This window comes from Macrotis lagotis, chromosome 4, assembly GCF_037893015.1.
Source record: "Macrotis lagotis isolate mMagLag1 chromosome 4, bilby.v1.9.chrom.fasta, whole genome shotgun sequence".
In the NCBI taxonomy this organism is placed as follows: domain Eukaryota; kingdom Metazoa; phylum Chordata; class Mammalia; order Peramelemorphia; family Peramelidae; genus Macrotis; species Macrotis lagotis.
Genome location: NC_133661.1, coordinates 174351106 through 174370102, shown reverse-complemented (window position 1 = coordinate 174370102; position 18997 = coordinate 174351106). Strand labels below are relative to the sequence as shown.

Genomic DNA, 18997 nt, shown 5'->3' with positions numbered 1-18997 from the left:
GTCATTCCATCAAAAATGTATTACCGGGCGGCTAGGTGGCGCAGTGGATAGAGCACCGGCCCTGTAGTCAGGAGTACCTGAGTTCAAATCCGACCTCAGACACTTAATAATTACTTAGCTGTGTGGCCTTGGGCAAGCCACTTAACCCCACTGCCTTGCAAAAACCTAAAAAAAAAAAAAGTCTAGACCAATAATTTAAGGGGCAGCTAGGTGGTGCAGTGAATAAAGCACCAGCCCTGGAGTCAGGAGTACCTGGGTTCAAATCCCATCTCAGACACTTAATAATTACCTAGCTGTGTGGCCTTGGACAAGCCACTTCATCCAATTTGCCTTGCAAAAAAAAAACCTAAAAAAAGAAATGTATTACCTACTCTGCTCCAAACCCAATGTGGATACAAAGAAAAGTAAAAAAGAAGAAAGCATCCCTGATCTCAAGGAGCTTATAGTCTATTGGAAGAGACAACACACAAACAACTATGTACAAATAAGATATATAGAGGATAAACTGGAAATGATCCACAAAAGCACTCAAAGTAAGGGCAATGAGGAAAAACTTTCTGTAGAAAGTAGTATCTAACTGAGAAGGAATCCTGGAAATTGAAGCAAGGAGGAAGAACATTATAGGCATGGTGGGGTAGCCAGTGAAAATTCCTAAAATGGAATATCTTGTTCAAGGATCACAGAGTGGATCCCAGAATACTTGGGATGGGGAGAGGGAGATAAGGTAAAGTATAGGAGAATGGAAAAGTCAGGAAATGTTTCTAACCACTACTCTTAAGTTAAGGAGTGCTTGGAATACCAAAGAAGTTATTTGATCTTAGAATTGATAAGGAGTCAGTGGAATTTACTATTCTGAATAAGGAAATGAAGAAAATAACCATTTATTAAGAATTTACAATTTGTCATGTACTGTATTAATTGCTTTTTAAATAGTAACTCATTTGACTCTCACAACAGTACTAGGAGGTAGGTGATATTATAACACCTATTTGTACAGTTGAGAAAATTAAGTATAACATAGGATGAGTGACTTGCACAAGGTGACACAGCTACTGGGTCTCTGAGCCTGCATTTGAACTCAGATCTTTCTAACTCTAGGCTCAGCAGCTCTGACCACTACACAACCTAACTAACCATGATCAGACCTATACTTTAGGAGGATAACTTTCAAAGATGAGTGAAGGATACACTGGAATAGGAAAGAGACTAATGGCATAAAAAGACTCAGGAAGATAAAAACATGTATCATGTCCTCTCTATTAGACTGTAAGCACTTTGAGACAGACTATGTTGTTACTCATAATTATATCTCCATTATCTAGCATAGCACTTTTAATATAAATAGCAGAAATATCCCACCCTTTCTCCAGACAACTTGTCCCAGTCTTCAGTCATCATCCAGGCAAGCAACTTCTGTAATGAAAGGGTAAACTATCCCTACCATGTGCGAATGAAATGTCATTTTACAGGGCATGCCAGCCAGCCTACTTAAAACAACAAGGAATCTTGAGAGAAAGTCAAGAGGAGGCAGACAAGTCAAACTACCAACATGGCCACCATCTCTTCTCAGACCCCGATAGAGACAGCTCAGGAACAGCTCTGAACCCAGTGCTTTGGGAATAGCAATGCTTTTATCCTCTACTCTTAGTCATCCCATCAAAGAACCCCAGTAAGATGATGCTTTGCAAACTGCTTCTACAGGTGAAATAGTCATGTCAACTAAAGACAGAGAAAAGTAATTTCTTACCACTAAAGTCCTGGACATTGTCAAATGGTTCAACATCAGAAACTGCTCTGATTCTTATAAACAGAAATGACATTAAAGAAGAGATATTAATATTGCCTTTGTCACTATACTCTAAGGACCCTATAACCTTTCCCTCTGGCTTAGAATTGATATTTTCCACGTATGCCACCTCCATTAGAATATGAGTTACTTGAGAGCAAGAATTGTCTTATCTATTTTTTGTCTAGCATGCAGCACAGTTATTTGTACATACGAAGTTACTAATAAATGCTTCATTAATTAATTAATTAATTCAAGCATCTACTTCGGTGTAAAAAAAAGGAGCAAATCCATGGTCATCATTATAGATTCACTGACATCAGACCAGTTACAGGAAGACAAATTGAAAACAAGTTTTAATTTCATTCAGAATATAAAGATAAAGAAAAAAATTTAAGGAGGGACAGTCAAACTGGATTGAGTTGTTCTAATTATTGTCTCCCCATTTTAATATTTTTGAATTGTTTTCTTTCTCTTAAATCCAACCCAAGTGCTACAATCTTCCCTGATGTCCTCCAGCTTAAAAAATCTGTTTCTTTCCAACAGTTCTTTGTCTGTACCCTTTGTTTGCTACAACATACTCCACCTTATAATATAATATCTCTATATACATATATACATATATATATGTATACATACACACTTGTACAAGAATTGTTTCCCTTTATTAGACTGAAAGCACTTTAAGAGAAGAGATTGTTTCTCATACTTATATCTCCATTGCTTAGCATAGCACTTTTCATATAATAGACCCTTACAGGGATATTTATCCAATTCACTTTAAGATTTTCAAATGTAGATTTAAGAATGTAGGAAGTTTAAAGGAATTCCAATATACCATTAACATTCTCCCAAGAAAATTAGACAAGCCTTTGTAAACTTTTCTATACCTGAATCACATTCAGATATTTGATTTTACATATATATATATATATATATATATATATATATATATATATATGACTTTTATATAACACTCTAAGGTTAACAAAGTTAAAGATGTATGCTATCTCATTTTGCTCTCAAAACTCAAAGGCAATATATATCCATCCAAAAACATACAAGAAAATGAAAGTGTGTTGTTGGTGGCATTATGAACTTATTCAACCATTCTGGAAAGCAATTTGGAACAATACTCAAAGGCAATCAGACTGTACATATACCTTGATCTAGCAATATCTGTAGCCTAAAACAATTTTAATAAAGAAAGAAAAAGCACCTATTTGCACTAAATATTTATAGCAGTTCTTTTCATGGTGATAAAAAAACGGCAATTGAGGAGATCCCACAAATTGAGGAATTGTTGAACAAGTTGTGGTTTATAAAAGCAGTGGAAAATTATTGTCCTATAAGAAATTAAAAGCAGGATGATTTCAGAAAAACTTGGAAAGACTTACATGAATTAATGCAAAGTGAAGTGAGCAGAAACAAAACAGTCACATTGGATGATGATTAATTGTGAATGATTTAGTTATTATCAGCAATTCAATGATCCAAGACAATTCCAGAAGTCTCATGATGAAAAATAGTATCCACATACAGAGAAAGAACTGATATAGTCTGAATATATATCAAAGTATACTATTTTCACTTTATTTTTTTTCATATTTTTTTCTTTGGGTCTGCCCCTTCTCTCACAACATGACTAATATGGAAATATGTTTTACATGTCTGTACTTATATAATCTATATCAAATTGTTACCATTTTAGGGAGGTAAGAGAAAGAAGGAAGAAAATTTGGAACTCAGTTATTTTTAAGTGAATGTCAATATTTTCATGTAATTTGAATGAATAAAATACTATTAAAAACAATAAGGGGGGCAGCTAGGTGGTGCAGCGGATAGTGTGCCAGTCCTGGAGTCAGGAAGACCTAAGTTCAAACCAAGGCTCATATACTTAATAATTGCCTAGCTGTGTGACTTTGGGCAAGTTACTTAACCCCATTACCTTAAATAAAATTTTTAAAAAAACTATAAAAAAATAAAGGGAAATTCTGCAATAATTAAAAAAAGAAAATGAAAGTGTTACATATAGAGGAAGAAAGATCACTGGATTTAGATACTTGCACAATTTGCTACTTATTATTGAAATTATTAAATTTAATAGTGTCCCGATTCACCAGTCTGTGGATTTTTCAGGTAGTGCTTTCTTTATTCAGAAATTCTGAATGATTTTCTATATTAATTTTTCCATTATGATTTTTGGGTTTTTGACTTGTCATGCTCCTCTGGGATGTTGGGAGTTATCTTTTAAACCATTCTTGGAGATTTTTCTGCAATTTTAATCTTTATAATATCCATGGACGAAACTTTGAGAAGTATTAAAATTTCTCATGAAATATAGACTGATAAAATGCAAATAATAGGAGAGATTCCTTAGAGATCTAATCCAATACCTCATTTTTACATATGGAGAAACCAAGGTACAGAAAAGTTAAGTGACCTTTCAAAACAGTGACTGAGCTGGGAACTAGAACCTAGCTTTCCAATCTTCCAGTCTGTTGAGACTCTCAAGTTGAAGCCACAAAGATCCACAGTATAAAAAAAAAATCAACCTATAGTACTGGAAAGCCCTGGACCAAGTTCCTCAGAGTCCCACCCCTCCTGCCCAACATACACTATTAACGGTTGAACAGTTTTCTCCAAAGGAGACCAAGATTGAGGTTTCCCTACTAGATCCTACAAAGGCCTGGATGCTGATATAAATGTGACCACTCTACAGAATCATCAGATCAGTATATTAAATCCATATGGGAGTCAGCAGATACAATTCCTTAGAAGGTACTATGAAGGCCTGGACCTTCATCAATAACTAATGTATTGACCACTATTTCCTTTGTGTATCCTGGATAATAAATGCAGCTGATATTTCCAATGTACACAGGAAAGGAAAGGACATGTAATGTGACCTATCAGGTCCCCATGCCCACCATGACCTGGACATCATTAAACCAGAGATACAAACCAAGTTGGTAAATGGAGGGGGGGAGACAGCCAGTGAAAGAAGGGAAGAATTCATCACCCCCCCTACCTCAATATAAGCAAGGATTCTCTCTAGTTTTCCCCAAAGGGGAAAATTGCAAAAGGAATCAATATAGTATCTTGTACTTTGTAGACATTTAATAAAATATTTGTTGAATTGAGCTGAATCAAGTGGACAGGTTGACAGAAAATTGGTAGTGTTGAGTCATTACAGGTACATATTGTAGCAAACTTGTGATTCCATGTGAAGAAACCAGTCTATTTGTAAATAGACCTTTCCATCTGCTAAAGCAGATGGATCCTATCAAAGGAGAGTTCAGTTTGAGGGTGGAGGTAGTGAAATTATTAGGAAAAAGTAAAACTAACAAAAATACATTGTCTTTAGTTTGCAAACTATTTTTTAGACTTTAATTGAGACAGAAAATGGGTTAAGGATGAAATTAATATTGAAAAAAAACCTTTATTGAGTCCAAAAACCAGTGAAATTGTTTTGATTAACTTTTGGAACTCACTGTTTTTGAGCTCAATAAAAGCGCATTTGTGCCTATGTGTGTATGTGTGTGTGTGTGTGTGTGTGTGTGTGTGTGTGTGTGTGTGTGTGTGTTTTCTCAAGCATTATTGTTTTTAGAATCCCTGTGTTTGATCAAGACTTTCCCTGCACTTGGGAAGGTCCTGTGGGCTGTTGTCAGGTGGGTGGGTCTCTCCTCATGAACCCTTTAACAACACAGCCTTGGTGATATCATCAGTAACATGGAAATGTACTGGGTGGGCTGAAAATAAAAAGACAGAGAACTGTCCCTCTTTCCATTGTTTAATAACAGAAGTCTCCACTTCAATTGTAAGCCCAAGGGCCCTGATGAATACAAGATAACTCAATTTAGGGCTATCCAACAATTCTCAGATGCTATCAGACAGAACCATCCGTGGCCACCTTCCAATGGAATCACTGTGGGAGTCCACTGTCCTATTTTCAGGAAGCACAAGGGGGGATTTACATCTTTTTTGCTTCTAATACACTGAGGTCAATAATCCTTGGTACTGTTTGTTGCAGGTAATAAAGTAGGCAAAAATTTAATAATAATTCCCACAATCCCCTCAAATACAACCATCAGGAAAAAATGGATTGACTTTTTCCAAACCAGTCCAGCAGAGGGCAGTACCACACATTAGAATCAGAAATCATTCCTTTTTTGTAAAGATCCTACCATAAATGGCATCTTGGCTACCAGTCTATTTACTTTTAGCCTAGCAAACCTCTTTTCAAATAGTTCCCTCAATATCTATTATAAGTATCTGTTAGCAAAACTTCTAAACCATTGCCCAGATTTATTATAGGAATTCTTACAGACCAAAAAATGCCCCATACATTCCATACACATGATTTCTATATAGGCCACAACTGGAAAAGAAAAACGTGCAATTGAGCTGCTTTAAATCACTGCTGTTTTTGAGACCTACATGTGTCACTAATCATCTCTTAAAAGCAGAACATTTTATGTTGTTGTTTCATGTTGAGCTATTTTTAAGAAGAGATGAAATGGAAATCTTGGGTGGCAATCTAATAGCCAAGCATTCATGAGACCCTTGTGCTCAGTGGAATTTAACCTTTCTGAGATTGTTAACTCCACCCAGGGCAGGAGCTAATGCCATCTAAATACTTGGTTCATGGACTAAGACTGTGTAGGAAAGAGAGGAAAGAGTATAGTTTAAATGTACTTAATTGTAATAGAGCCTAATCTAACAGAGCTGTTCTGAAACTGTGCTATCCCAGAGTCTCAAACTTTTTAAAAAATTTTTATTTATTTAAATTTTAATTTATGGATTAAAACAAGCATTTCCAGAATATAGAATAAATAAAAAGATGATTGTCCATGAAACTGAAAAAAAACTACTAAAAAAATAACACTAAAAAAAAATATTTGAAAAAAATATTTGAAAAAAAAACTAAAGTTTAATTTGCTATTCTTTTTAAATATATAATAAAATTACCAAAAAAAAATTTTCTTCCCTTCCCCATTCTCTTACCCTAGAGTATCATTACCATTATATTTATGGAAAGACAAAATATAACCTTAAGAAATATTTATTTTTATTTGTCTTAATTATATTTGTATCACCTTACTAAATTCCAAGGTACACATGCATTTGGTCCTCTTTGCACCATAATTAAATGCAACATTGACTACTCAATAAACATTTCTAATTAGATTTTGTACTGTTCATCTCAATCAGCTAACATGCATTTATTAAAGTTCTGATTCTTTTTTTCCAGATTATATGTTAGATACCAGAGAAGCAAATGAAAAAGTGAGACAATCCCTGGCCTCAAGGAGCTTGCTTCTACTAGGGGAAATTCTCTGCCATGTCACAATGCAGGTATCCCTCCTCACACCTTTCTTCAACTTCCTTTTATGTGTTATTTTCCCTTATCAGAATGTAAACTCCCAGAGGCCAGGGAGTACCTCTCTGCTTGTACTGGTATTTCCAGTACTTAAAACAGGACTGGATCAGAGTAAGAACTTAATAAATGTTTGCTAGTTTGACTTGAAATAGCATGTTTATAAACAAATATGGAATATAAAATCTAATTTAACATAAATGTGTATATATTAAAACGCACTGATGGGTGCAAGCAGGCATTGACAATTCAAGAAAGCAGAAAACAATCTCTTGAAGTTGGCTTACAAACTTAAAAGAGAAACAAAACAAATGGTTCCTGTGTTATAATTTGTACCCCCCAACCCAGTGCTACAATGTTATTGGTGTTTCTATTCCTAATAGGAACTATTTTAAGTAACCGGTACAATATCTTGGTCAGTACAGCCAAGATTCACTCTCACAACCAGCAGTCCTTGGTACAAGCCAATTACAATGAAAAAACACCAATCTTTCAGTGTCTAAGCAACCATGGCAGCTAGCAAACTTGGTTTTTCAATCACAATGTATCATAACAGTTTAACAATCTTAATAAGCACTTCAGTTGTTATATATTTAACATAACTGTAGCAATATAACTATGACAGCAAAATGACTTGTCAAGTCTGTGAAAGTCACTTGAGAAATTTTTGAAGAGATCAGTCTCTATAGTGCTGGATCATCTAAAACAGATTCTGAAACTGAAAGAAAGTCCAAGTTCAAAGCAGAATTGTAAGGCAGAACACTGGACTAAGAAGGCCCAAGTTAGAATTCTGTCTCAGACATTTTACTATCTATGTGACTCTAGGCAAGTCATTTAACCTTTAGGACTTAGTTTCTTCAACTGTAAAATAGAAATGATAATAACCCTTGCCTTACAAAATTACTGTGAGAATCAACAGAGAAAATGTATATAAATGCAAACTTTAAAGTTTTGTTTGTGTGTGTGAGTGTGTGTACGTGTGTGTGTTTGTGTATACACAGTTACAGTCCTGGTAAAAGTAGTTAACATTATATGACTGTGCCCATGTCTACTTCTATATATGGATATGTGTATATATACATGCATGATGGTATACTGTATATCACAGTTTAGTATATGTATATGATATAGTATACCATGGTATATTATATACTATATTTTATATATAATATGTATATATAAAATATACTATTATATATACAGTAATTATATTATAACTATATTATACTATTATATTTATATATATACTATAGTTTACTATATATGTTACATAGTATACTATTATATATGTGTATACAATTCTTAATATAACATATGTGTAGACAATTTTATAATATAACAAATCATATACTATAAAGTATGTGTCTATACATATATACTTATATGTATGCATATGCATATAGACATATACCATTACATACTATCAGACATATTTTCAGTTTGCATCCACTCCAAAGAGCAATTTCTGTCCCCTAATGATGTTATTCTTACCATATCGAAAAGAAGCCAAATTAATTAAAATAAAAATACATTTAATTAAATAGCCTAGCAAAATATTCTGCTGTTGAAAACAGGATACTGGTTTAGAGAAATAATGACCTGATCCTCTGTAGTATTTCTTGTGTTCTCTTAAAAATGAATGGTATAATCTACCTATACCTCATCTTAATAGTAACATGACTGGGCTTATCCAGAAGCAAAACCCCTTCTGAATAGTACTATAATATAATCCAACTTGATGTTTCATTTTGCTTTGTTTCTTAGTTTTAACTCTACAACTCATGCAAAGTGTCAAATCCCATTAGAATTTACGCTTCCATTAGAATGTAAGGCACCCTCTCTTCATCTCTACCTCTTAGAACTCTTTGTTTCCTTTTAAATTCAAATCAAGCAATGCCTTCTACATAAAGCCTTTCCAGATTCCCCAGCTTCTAGTGACTTCCCAATCAAAATTTCATTAATTAAGGGGGTTTTTTGGTGCTTTCATTCTTGAAGATCATGACATCAGAGAGGTGATACCATGTCATCAAAGAGGTGATAACATGAATTGGAGTTGAGTGAGGGGCTGCTGTGCTAAATCATCAGACTCACTTTCTCCTCTGAAGCCCATTGGCTCCCATGGTCGGATATGCATCAGAACAAATGGAGATGGTCCTGGTTGCAGAAAATCAGGATTAAGTGACAAACAAAAACTTCAATAAATTTGCATTCATTTTGTATATATATAATATATATACATATACATATACATATACATATATATATATATTGTATATACATGCTATCTTCACCATTAGAATATAAAGTCTTTGGAAGCATGGATTGTTTCTTTTTTTGTCTGTACCCTGAACATTTAGTATGGTGCCTACTACATAAAAGGCCATAAAAACTTATTGTATGATCATTCAATATGGTTTCAAATCCCCTCACCATCCTGATCATCCTCTTCTGAACACATTAATCATAATATCCCTGTTAAAGTAAAGCACCCAAGAGCTGAATATATTATTTCATGTGTAATTTGACTCAAAACCATCTGCTAGACCGGCTAAGGAATGGTTGACTTTCTTTATATTATAAAATGCTGTTATAGCAGTAAATGTAAATTTTGAAAAGTAACATGGTCTAATATTTCTACTGATTTTCCTTTCATGTCAGGGATATCTTCCTGAGTCTCCAGAAGTCTGGGTATAATGCTAAAGGTAGATCATAAGAAAAAATAATTGTAATAATGTCTTGAAATAACACCTCACCTTTCTTTTAAATAGCTAAAAGAACTTAAAATCTAGTAGAGTTTTTTAAAAGTCTATATTCCTTTTTAAAGGACAGAAAGAATAATTTGGATTTTCTCCAGTCTTTTTCATCCTACAAATATAAAGATTCAGAACTCATTTTCAAGATTCTTGTTGCTCTTGTACAAGCTGAAAAATGAAGATGCTTTCTAGAAATCCATAGTTGTCACTTTTTTTAACTTTTTTGCAACTGAAGCAGTAATTTGATATACCAGATTTATGCTTTCAAGTCTTCAGTGATTTCTTTTTTTTGGAGCACTGCATACTTCTCTCAATAAGTCATTCAGACCTTCATAAGGCCTCTTTATGAACTAGAGTCTGTCAAATTGTGGTAGCTACAATGGGAACCTTCTAGTATTTTGCTGGCACTTCTTAGTCTTTTTTGCCTGATTAAATAAGACTAAAGCAGGATCCTTATAATATGACCCAAGCAGATGAAATATTATTTGTAAGGACTAGGCCCAACAGATTTTTTAAAGCCAAAAATTTTAAATTAAAAACTTAAGCTTTTTAATTATATATAATAATTCAAATATAAAAGATGATACAAAAAATAATTTTAGAACTTCAAAAAGATGTTGGATTTGAAGTCAAAGAATATTGGGTTTGAATCTTGGCTCTGACAGTTAACTAACTGTATATGATCTTGAGCAAGTGATATAACCTACCTTGACCTGATTACTCAAATGTAAAATGAGGAAGTCAGATCACATGAGATTCTAATGAGATTCTAAATCCTATAATCCTGTCATCCTAAATATCCAGGGATGCTAAGGTTCAAAAGGATCACTCTAGAATTTGAATTATAAAGTTAAATTATTAATATTAAAAAATAAACAACCATCTTAGTAGTTTAATAAATAATATTTAGCACTCACAAAGTACCTTAAGGTTTGTAAAGTGTTTTATACAATATATATACATATATAGATATAGATATATAGATATAGATATTATATCATTCAATGTTACTGATGTTCAGTCATTTTTCAGTCTTGTATTATTTGTGACCCCATTTGGAATTTTCTTAGCAAAGATACAGGAAAGGTTTGCCATTTCCTTCTCCAGCTCATTTACAGATGAGGAAACTGAGGCAAACAAGGTTTAAATGACTTGCACAATTAATAAATGCCTGAGGCCACATGTGAATTTAGATCTTCCTACTTCAGATCCCCTGTGCCACCTAGCTGTCCTTACTTTATATGTTACAACACTCTTTTATGATTATGTACCTGTCTATTTGAAGGTTTAAAAAATTTATTCAATACCAGACTCTTTGTTACAAGTTGATGACTTTTTTTTGCCACTGATAAAATTCACTAAAATAGTCTGTTGCCCCCCCTTCCATTTTTACACTTATGGTGGTAAAGAAAGGATGCAAAAAATCAAGAAGGACTTAATCTGCCCCAAAACATTAATTTAACTGTTACTTTTTAATATGTACAAGAGGCTCCTTCCTACATAAAGGGCAAGTTTTGGTATGATGATGTCTCACTTGTCTCTGGCAAACCTTTGACATCCAAGTCCTTGAATTTTAGTATCTAATTCATTTTATTCTTACCTAGATGGAACTGTTCACTGTACTGTATTCCCACAAGGGTGACCAACAGTTCCCCTTCCAAACACTCAGGTTCACAAGTCAGAGAACAGATTTTATTTATACCATAAATCAAGGACTGCACACAGTCTCATCAAAAAAGTCCATTCTCCTTTTTGATGGTCAGGCTATCAAACAAGCCTTTCCCCAAGAAAGGCTTTACAATTAGATGGAGGTCCCTGGAAAAAGCTTAGGGACTCATAGAACCCAACCCCCCTCCTGCAGGTCAATTTTTGCTCATGTACCTACCCAGTCCCCATGGTTTATACTATATAGAAGGAAGGAAACAATGTTTGTTCCTCCACACTGGGCTCTCTATTTTGTTGCTCTTTGGCCACCCCCTTCCATAATTGTTGCTCCTCACAGTTACTTCTTTTTTAGTTTTTCCTCTCCAAGTTCCTTCAAGCTTCATTGTCTCTAACAATGCAGCATTACTCCTCTCTATACCTCTCATTGGTTGTGAATGACTCCCAATCATTCACTACAATGGCTCTTTATCCAGATGACTGCCATCATGGCCTCAGGTCCTTCGGGTATCATCAACTCTTCCTTACTTTTTGGCTCTTCTTACACAGGCATTCTCAATCCTTTTCTTGTTCTCCAGTATATGGTTCCAGCTCTTGAGGGTTATGATTCTTTTAGATGAAATAGTTAGGGCCAGGCTTTAAAATATCCATCTCTTTCACAAATTCAGAGCTAGAATGACTATAGTCTTAGGTTATTTTTATCTTCCTTCCAATTCATAAACAGTTTGTAAGGCAGCTGGTGTTACAGTGGATAGAACATAGGGCCTAGAATCAGAAAGATGAATTCAAATCTGGTCTCGGATACATATTAGCTGTGTGACCCTATAATCAGGTAGAGTTAAAGGACTGTATCATAATTTCAAGAGTCAGGAAAAGATGAATAATCAACAGGAGGTACCCCTTCTGGGATCTGGAGAAGCACATTAAAAGATTTAAATCAATTCAGAGAGAAATGAAAATTCAGATTCAGGGGACAGGGAGAGTAGCAGGAGAATAGGATCAGCTGCCTGAGGTGAGATCCTTTTTGTGGAGGTTTTGAATTTTCACTTCTCTGAATCTGAATTTTCACTTCTCTCTGAGTTGATTTAGATCTACTAATGTGCTATCTGTCTTCAGTTCCCAGAAGGGGTGTCTCCTGTTCATTCTTCATCTTTTGCTGACTATTGGAATTCTGAGAGATTCCCTTAACTCCCTCTACCTGGTTGTCTTATTCCCTTTTTTCCCCCTGGGAAAAGGAAGCAAGGTAGCAAATTAGCCCAGGCATGTTTTCAGAAAGCAATGGAAACATCAAAGCACTTTGATCTGGTTTGCAGAGCTTATAAATGTTCCCATCCATGATTCAGAAGAATTTCTGAAGGGGAACATTGGAAGATGGGAAAAATAGGCCACACTGGCAAAGATTCATATACTTAGTATGTGTATGTTATTTAAATTATGACTTGCAGTTGGACAGGCAACTCATAAAATATGCAGCTATGATAGGCATAGAAAATGGCTTGATACAGAGGAAGAAATGAGGAATTAAATAATATTTGGAAATAGTGTGATACTTTCAATGTTTTCAAGTTGTCCCTTGTTACAAATGCTCATCTTTTTATCAGAAGAATTCTTTTTTGGTGATGTAAACCCCAATCTCAGAAAATCAAAATTTTTAAGTGACCAAAAGGACAATAGAGGAGACCTAGACGACCTTTAGAAAAAGAAGTGGGTTAGTCGGGGAACAGATGGACAGTTCAGCTGCTATTTTGGTATCCCTGAAACATTCAAAGAATCAGAAAAATACCTCCAGAAACTTGGATATATTTGATTAACTATAAAGTGAAGAAATTTTCCTTAATCAAGTCTAAATATACCTCTTTGCATCTTTCACTCACTATTCCTAATTTCATCCTTTGAGACCATATGGAACAAATTCAATTCTTTTTTTGGTGTTAGTCCTTCAAACTTGTGAAGTCAACTATGTTGTTCCCTCATACCTTAAGTCTTCTCTTCTCCAATCCAAACAACTCCAATTTCTTCAGCTATTCCACATAAAACATCATCCCAATGTCCTAGATACTCCAGTTTATCAATGACCTTTCTAAAACATAGTGCCCAATACTGAATACAATGTCCTTCCTAAAACATAATGCCTAAAATTAAATACAATGCTCCATACATGATCTGAACAGAGAAGCATGCAATAGGACAATGACCTCTCTGATTTTTAAATTTCATCATACTTCAGTGGCAAAATAGGATAACAGTGGAGGAAGTACCAACATTGATGAAACCACCCAATTACCTCTTTATCAAAGAAAGAAAAACAAAAGATTTAAGAAAATCACTCTGGCCATTTTAAAGAGAACAGAAAACAAATAAATTCAGTTTCATTTTTCAAATCCTGTGGGGTTCTTTGTTTTCTTTTTTTATGAGGATCTACCAAATTATTTGCCACAACATGGCAAGTAGTACATCTGATTTGTCATATTATTTTGTACCCATAAGCTTTTATTTCTTTCTAATTGTGCAAAATTTCAAGACGGATTTATGTGAGAAAGAACTATTAAGTAGCTCTAAAGATGGAGGAAGAAGTAGGAAAATATTTTCAAAGGTTATCCAAGATAAAAGACTTGGGCAAATGTGTAACATGGGATGTGTTCCACAGTAAGCTGATGGTCAAAACTGATAGAAAGTTTCATAGAATCAAAGAAAAGTCTTGCCTGAGAGAAGGTTATAAAATTACAAAGACAGGGGGACATCTGATATTATACTGTTTGATTACAAAAGGATTTTAGATAACATCACTTTGGCAAATTAAGATATTAGAAACCTGTGAAGATAAGGAAAATACATAAAGAGTCTCCCCCGCCAAGAAATAAAATCATTAAAATTTTATAATATGGTTACATTTATAAAATGAGATGATCATCCTTATACTACTTCCTTACATGATATTTGTGGAACTTTAAAATGCTATGTAAATGTGCATTATTTTGATGATGATGATGATGATGATGATCAATGCCGAATTATGTCATTGCCAAGTCAAGCTTTCAAAATGTTGCTATTGTTGCTGCTGCTGTTGTTTTTGTCATGTCTGACTCTTTGTGACCCCAATTAGGGTTCTGAAGTGGTTTGCCATTTCCTTCTCTAGCTCATTTTACAGATGACAGACTGAGGCAAAAAGGGTTATATGACTTGCCAGGGTCAAACGATTAATAAGTGTCTGAGGTCACATTTGTCCTGCCTTCAATATGTAGGTGAGGAGTAATTACATGAACGTTTACTATAAAAAACATTGTATAATTACTTAACACTTTTTCTCATCTATGAGGCCGCATTGTTAAGTGAAAAGAACACTAGATCAGAAATCAAGACAAAGGTTCAACTCCTTGGGTTCAATTGGTATTTTAATATTAATTATGTAACCTTCTTCAAGTCATTTAGCCAGTCTAGACCTCAGTTTATATTTCTGTAAAGGAAGTTCATTTATACTTGCTACTGAGGTCTGCTTAATATATATATGTTTTGTTAAATAGTATTTCCTCCAAAATCTGTATTATTAGTTTTATCATGCTGATTAAATATGTACTAGTCAATAAGAAAGGACAGCAAGGTTGGAGATAATTTTTATATTTATATATTTATAATTTTATATTTATAATTTACATATATTAAGTGAGTCTCTTAGAGTTATCTTTGTTTTAAAGAAAGTAAATTTAAAATATTTTACTTTATAGGAAAGAGTCTACAAATTATATTTTGATGCTAGGAAGAAATTAAAAAAATCATGAGAATTCTCTATGCTATGTGAGACTCTAAATAATACATTGGGAAGAAAATTCTTGCTTTGAAATTTTGATGTTTTAATGTGCTGCACATCCTCTTTGGAACGTTCTTCCCCAGGAATTATCTTCTGGATTCATTTGTTCATTCGATGAAAAATACCTACTGAATATCAACTTCACCTCCCAGGGTTGTCATAGGGCTTAAATGACTGTAGAGTGCCTTGTAAAATTTAAAGTACTATATAAACATTGGCATGATGATGATGTGATAATGATAACAATACCAATTCTAAATAGCCATTGATTTCTAAAAGCTGATAATAGTATAGTCTCTTTGTTCATCCTAAGAAATTACAAAGAAATTTGAAATAGAATAGAAATAAAATTATTCACCAGTGGCAAAAAGAAACTTGGAACAGAAAAGAAAAAAAGTAAGCACATCAAACGCACTGAAGAAGAACAAGCAAAATTTAATGCACTTTGTTTTTTTTAAAAAATCTATTTAAAAAAAAGGAAAATAAATTTACCTGTTGCTCAAAAATGAAAGTCATAGAACACTGCTTATTGATTCCCTCTCCCCCAAACCAAAGTATAAAAATAAGAAAATATGCTTCTTACCTGCCATGGATGAGTACTTCAGAAAGCCGATTATTCACCTGGTTATCACTCTTATGACGGAACTGTAAGTGTAAAGTGTTTATGAGAAAATTGTTGCAATCACTTTCTTCAATACAAAGAAAAATATTATCTTTGGGAGGTACTTGGACTTCACAAGGTTTAGAAATGCCACAGACCCTCCTCTATAAGCAAGTCTACATATAAACTAACATATAGCCTACAAAAACTCAGTTCTGGGTGTTGGCAACTAAAAGAATTAACTGTATGTTTTCTTCCAATTTACATGTTTGGGGTTGACTTTTTAGGAACAATTTTCCATTGATTCTGCATCACTGTAAGGGAAACACATTTATTTTTTAATCCTCAAGCTAAGATGTAAGTTTCTCATTTCTTACACATGTGTACTCAATACTTTGCTTTATTAAAACATTATTCACTGAATACCACTTGATCATCATTTCATTTTATGAATTTCTTTGAAGTTGAAGGAATATTTTTATCATGAATTTTAGATTAAGAAAAACTCTTATTGCTGTGACTAAATTTATGTGTTATCCCACATTATCATGTTCTATCCAGGATTATATTTTTTAACCCTAAATGATTTTATTTCCTATTGCATTCCTAAATATCCTAAAATACAGAATTAAACACAGGACTATGAAGTGCCCCAAAGTCCACCAATGTACCCCAGATGACAAGTTTGGAATCTCTCAAACTATTGTCATTCCCCTAGCAGTTAGCACCTGTTATAAAATTACCTTGAAGCTTTGATAAATCTACAAAAGATTTAACTACCCTGAAGGAGGAAGGACTTGTAATCTTTTCCCTAGATACCCATTTAAACAAAGGTACTTGACTCTCCTAGATTCTATCACACAGGTACACAGATACAGTTTGTAGATACATGTAAAATATGCATTAATTTACATATAGTGGGCAAACACACAGTAACCCATATTCAAAGGTCACATGCACAAGCATAAAATTTTGCATAAAAACCAGCATTACACATAGCATAGCAAACACATTGAACACCACTTGCCTAGGTGATATATGAATTATGAATCATTTATGGTCTAAGAGTGGGTACTGTCATAACAATATACATAATTGCCTCATACATTATCCATAGATGTCTTAGCACTTCTGGGGTAAAATGCTCTCATAAGCATCTGAGACTCACTCATGTACTGGAATAGGATTATGAATAACAATGTCACTATCTGTAGCTCCTAATGAGTCAGACTTTTTAGGTGGTCTCCATTTCCTTGAAGGCCTCCACAGCTAGAGTACAAAACAGGAAAGAGGAAGGCTATCTCTGTTTTCAACTTTCCTTTTTCCCTCTACCACCAAAAAGAGCAAAGCAACTTTTGCATGTCTTTATACTTCCAGTAAGTATCAAAAAGTAATTTTATTTTCATCCAGATCTTAACTGACATCTTCTCTATATGGGTCTAAAATGATAACATGGTGAAACCCCAAGTACACAGTAAGCACTTAATAAATGTTTATTGAATTGTTGAAGTCAACAAGTACCTAGGACTCTTCCAAGTCATTCAATTGGGAATTTGGAAAAGAACTCATTTCCAATATCAGTTAGGAATATGCAAATGAAAAAGATAAGTATGTTCTTAGAATCAAACATTTTTGGATCTGGAAGGGACCTTAAAAAATCACTTTGTTCAGTTCCCTTATGTTCCTAATGATAAAGCTGAGGTCCAAAGTTGTTGAGTGAATTGTTACAGATATAGGAAATGACAAAGCACTGATTTTAAATCCAATGTTTTTGCCATCATGCCACAACATGTACAAAAAATACAATGCTTTAGTGCTAAGCAGATCAACACTAATACCTCTTCCATAGGACAGTCTTTCAAACACTTTAAGTCTGCTTTCATGTCCCCTGAAACTGGTGGCTTGTCAGAGTCAATTCAAACCTGCTCTAGAGTCAAATTTTTCAGTGTATGCATTTGTCCTTCAGAAATAGGTAAATGCTACAAAAGGGGGCTTAATCATTCTATTGACTGTCTAGACTTAAGAAAGTAGTGAGGAAAATATTAATAATGTAGGTTAAACAAAATTGAATCCAGGGCACATTTTCCTCCAAAGAGTCAGTTGTTAGACATTTACCAGTATATCCTTGCCTGAAAGGCTTTACCATAAAGATCCCCAGTTATGGGGGTGGCTAGGTGGCAAAGTGGATAGAGCATGGTCCTGAAGTCACGAGTACCTGAGTTCAAATCCATCCTCATACACTTAATAATTACCTATCTGTGTAGCCTTGGAAAAGCCACTTAACCCCATTTCTTTGCAAATACTAAAAAAAAAAATCCCCAGTTACTTCAACTAGTGTGCAAGACATGATTTATAGTTTCTCTCTTCTAATTACCCTCTATATGATCACCTTTTTGATACTTCAAGATTTCATGACATGTTTAGTATGAGTACACTGTTGAAAGGAATTGTCTGTCAATAATCTTTCTAATAAACTTTAGGCACCCACAACTGAAAAGTTGTCCCTTTATCTGTGGCAATTCTTCTCTTCTTTTTAAAAACTAGTCACTATCTTCCCCAATAATCCCTTATCTCCCCTATCTCTGTCCATTCAATAATGAACTCACATTGAGCTATCCTCTTCTTTCCACAAAACCTAGGTAGGTGTCATCTGTAGATAGCTATGTAGCCACTTACATATATACATACATGTGTATATATATATATACATGTATGTATATACATACTGACTTTCTGAGCTCCAAGGACACAAATAAAAGCAATACAGTTCTTGCCCTTAAGGAGCTTAGATTATTATGAGAGAAGATAATACATGAATGGAGGCTAGAAAAAGGGTTTAGGAGAGGGAGGAAGATGGTAGGAAGTAACAATGTAATGGAGGAATGTTTCCTGGCAAGCAAGGAAGTACTTAGTTGCAGTAGAGGCTACCAAGCTACAGCTTTACACAACTAAGTACTTCCTTTCTGATCAATTGGGAATATTTGACAATATTTTTTCAGATTAGTAAAGC

At 34.1% G+C, this 18997-nt stretch overlaps 1 protein-coding gene across 10 annotated transcripts in view; it reads right to left on the bottom strand.

Annotated features, from left to right (window-relative positions):
• ATP8B4 (ATPase phospholipid transporting 8B4 (putative)) overlaps window positions 1-18997 on the bottom strand; it is a 437330-nt gene that overhangs the window by 216132 nt on the left and 202201 nt on the right. For all 10 annotated transcript variants that reach the window (XM_074234707.1, XM_074234704.1, XM_074234702.1 and 7 more), the window contains one exon: window positions 15970-16031. In XM_074234707.1, the coding sequence (XP_074090808.1) occupies window positions 15970-16031 (62 nt within the window). The remainder of the gene's footprint in view (window positions 1-15969; window positions 16032-18997) is intronic.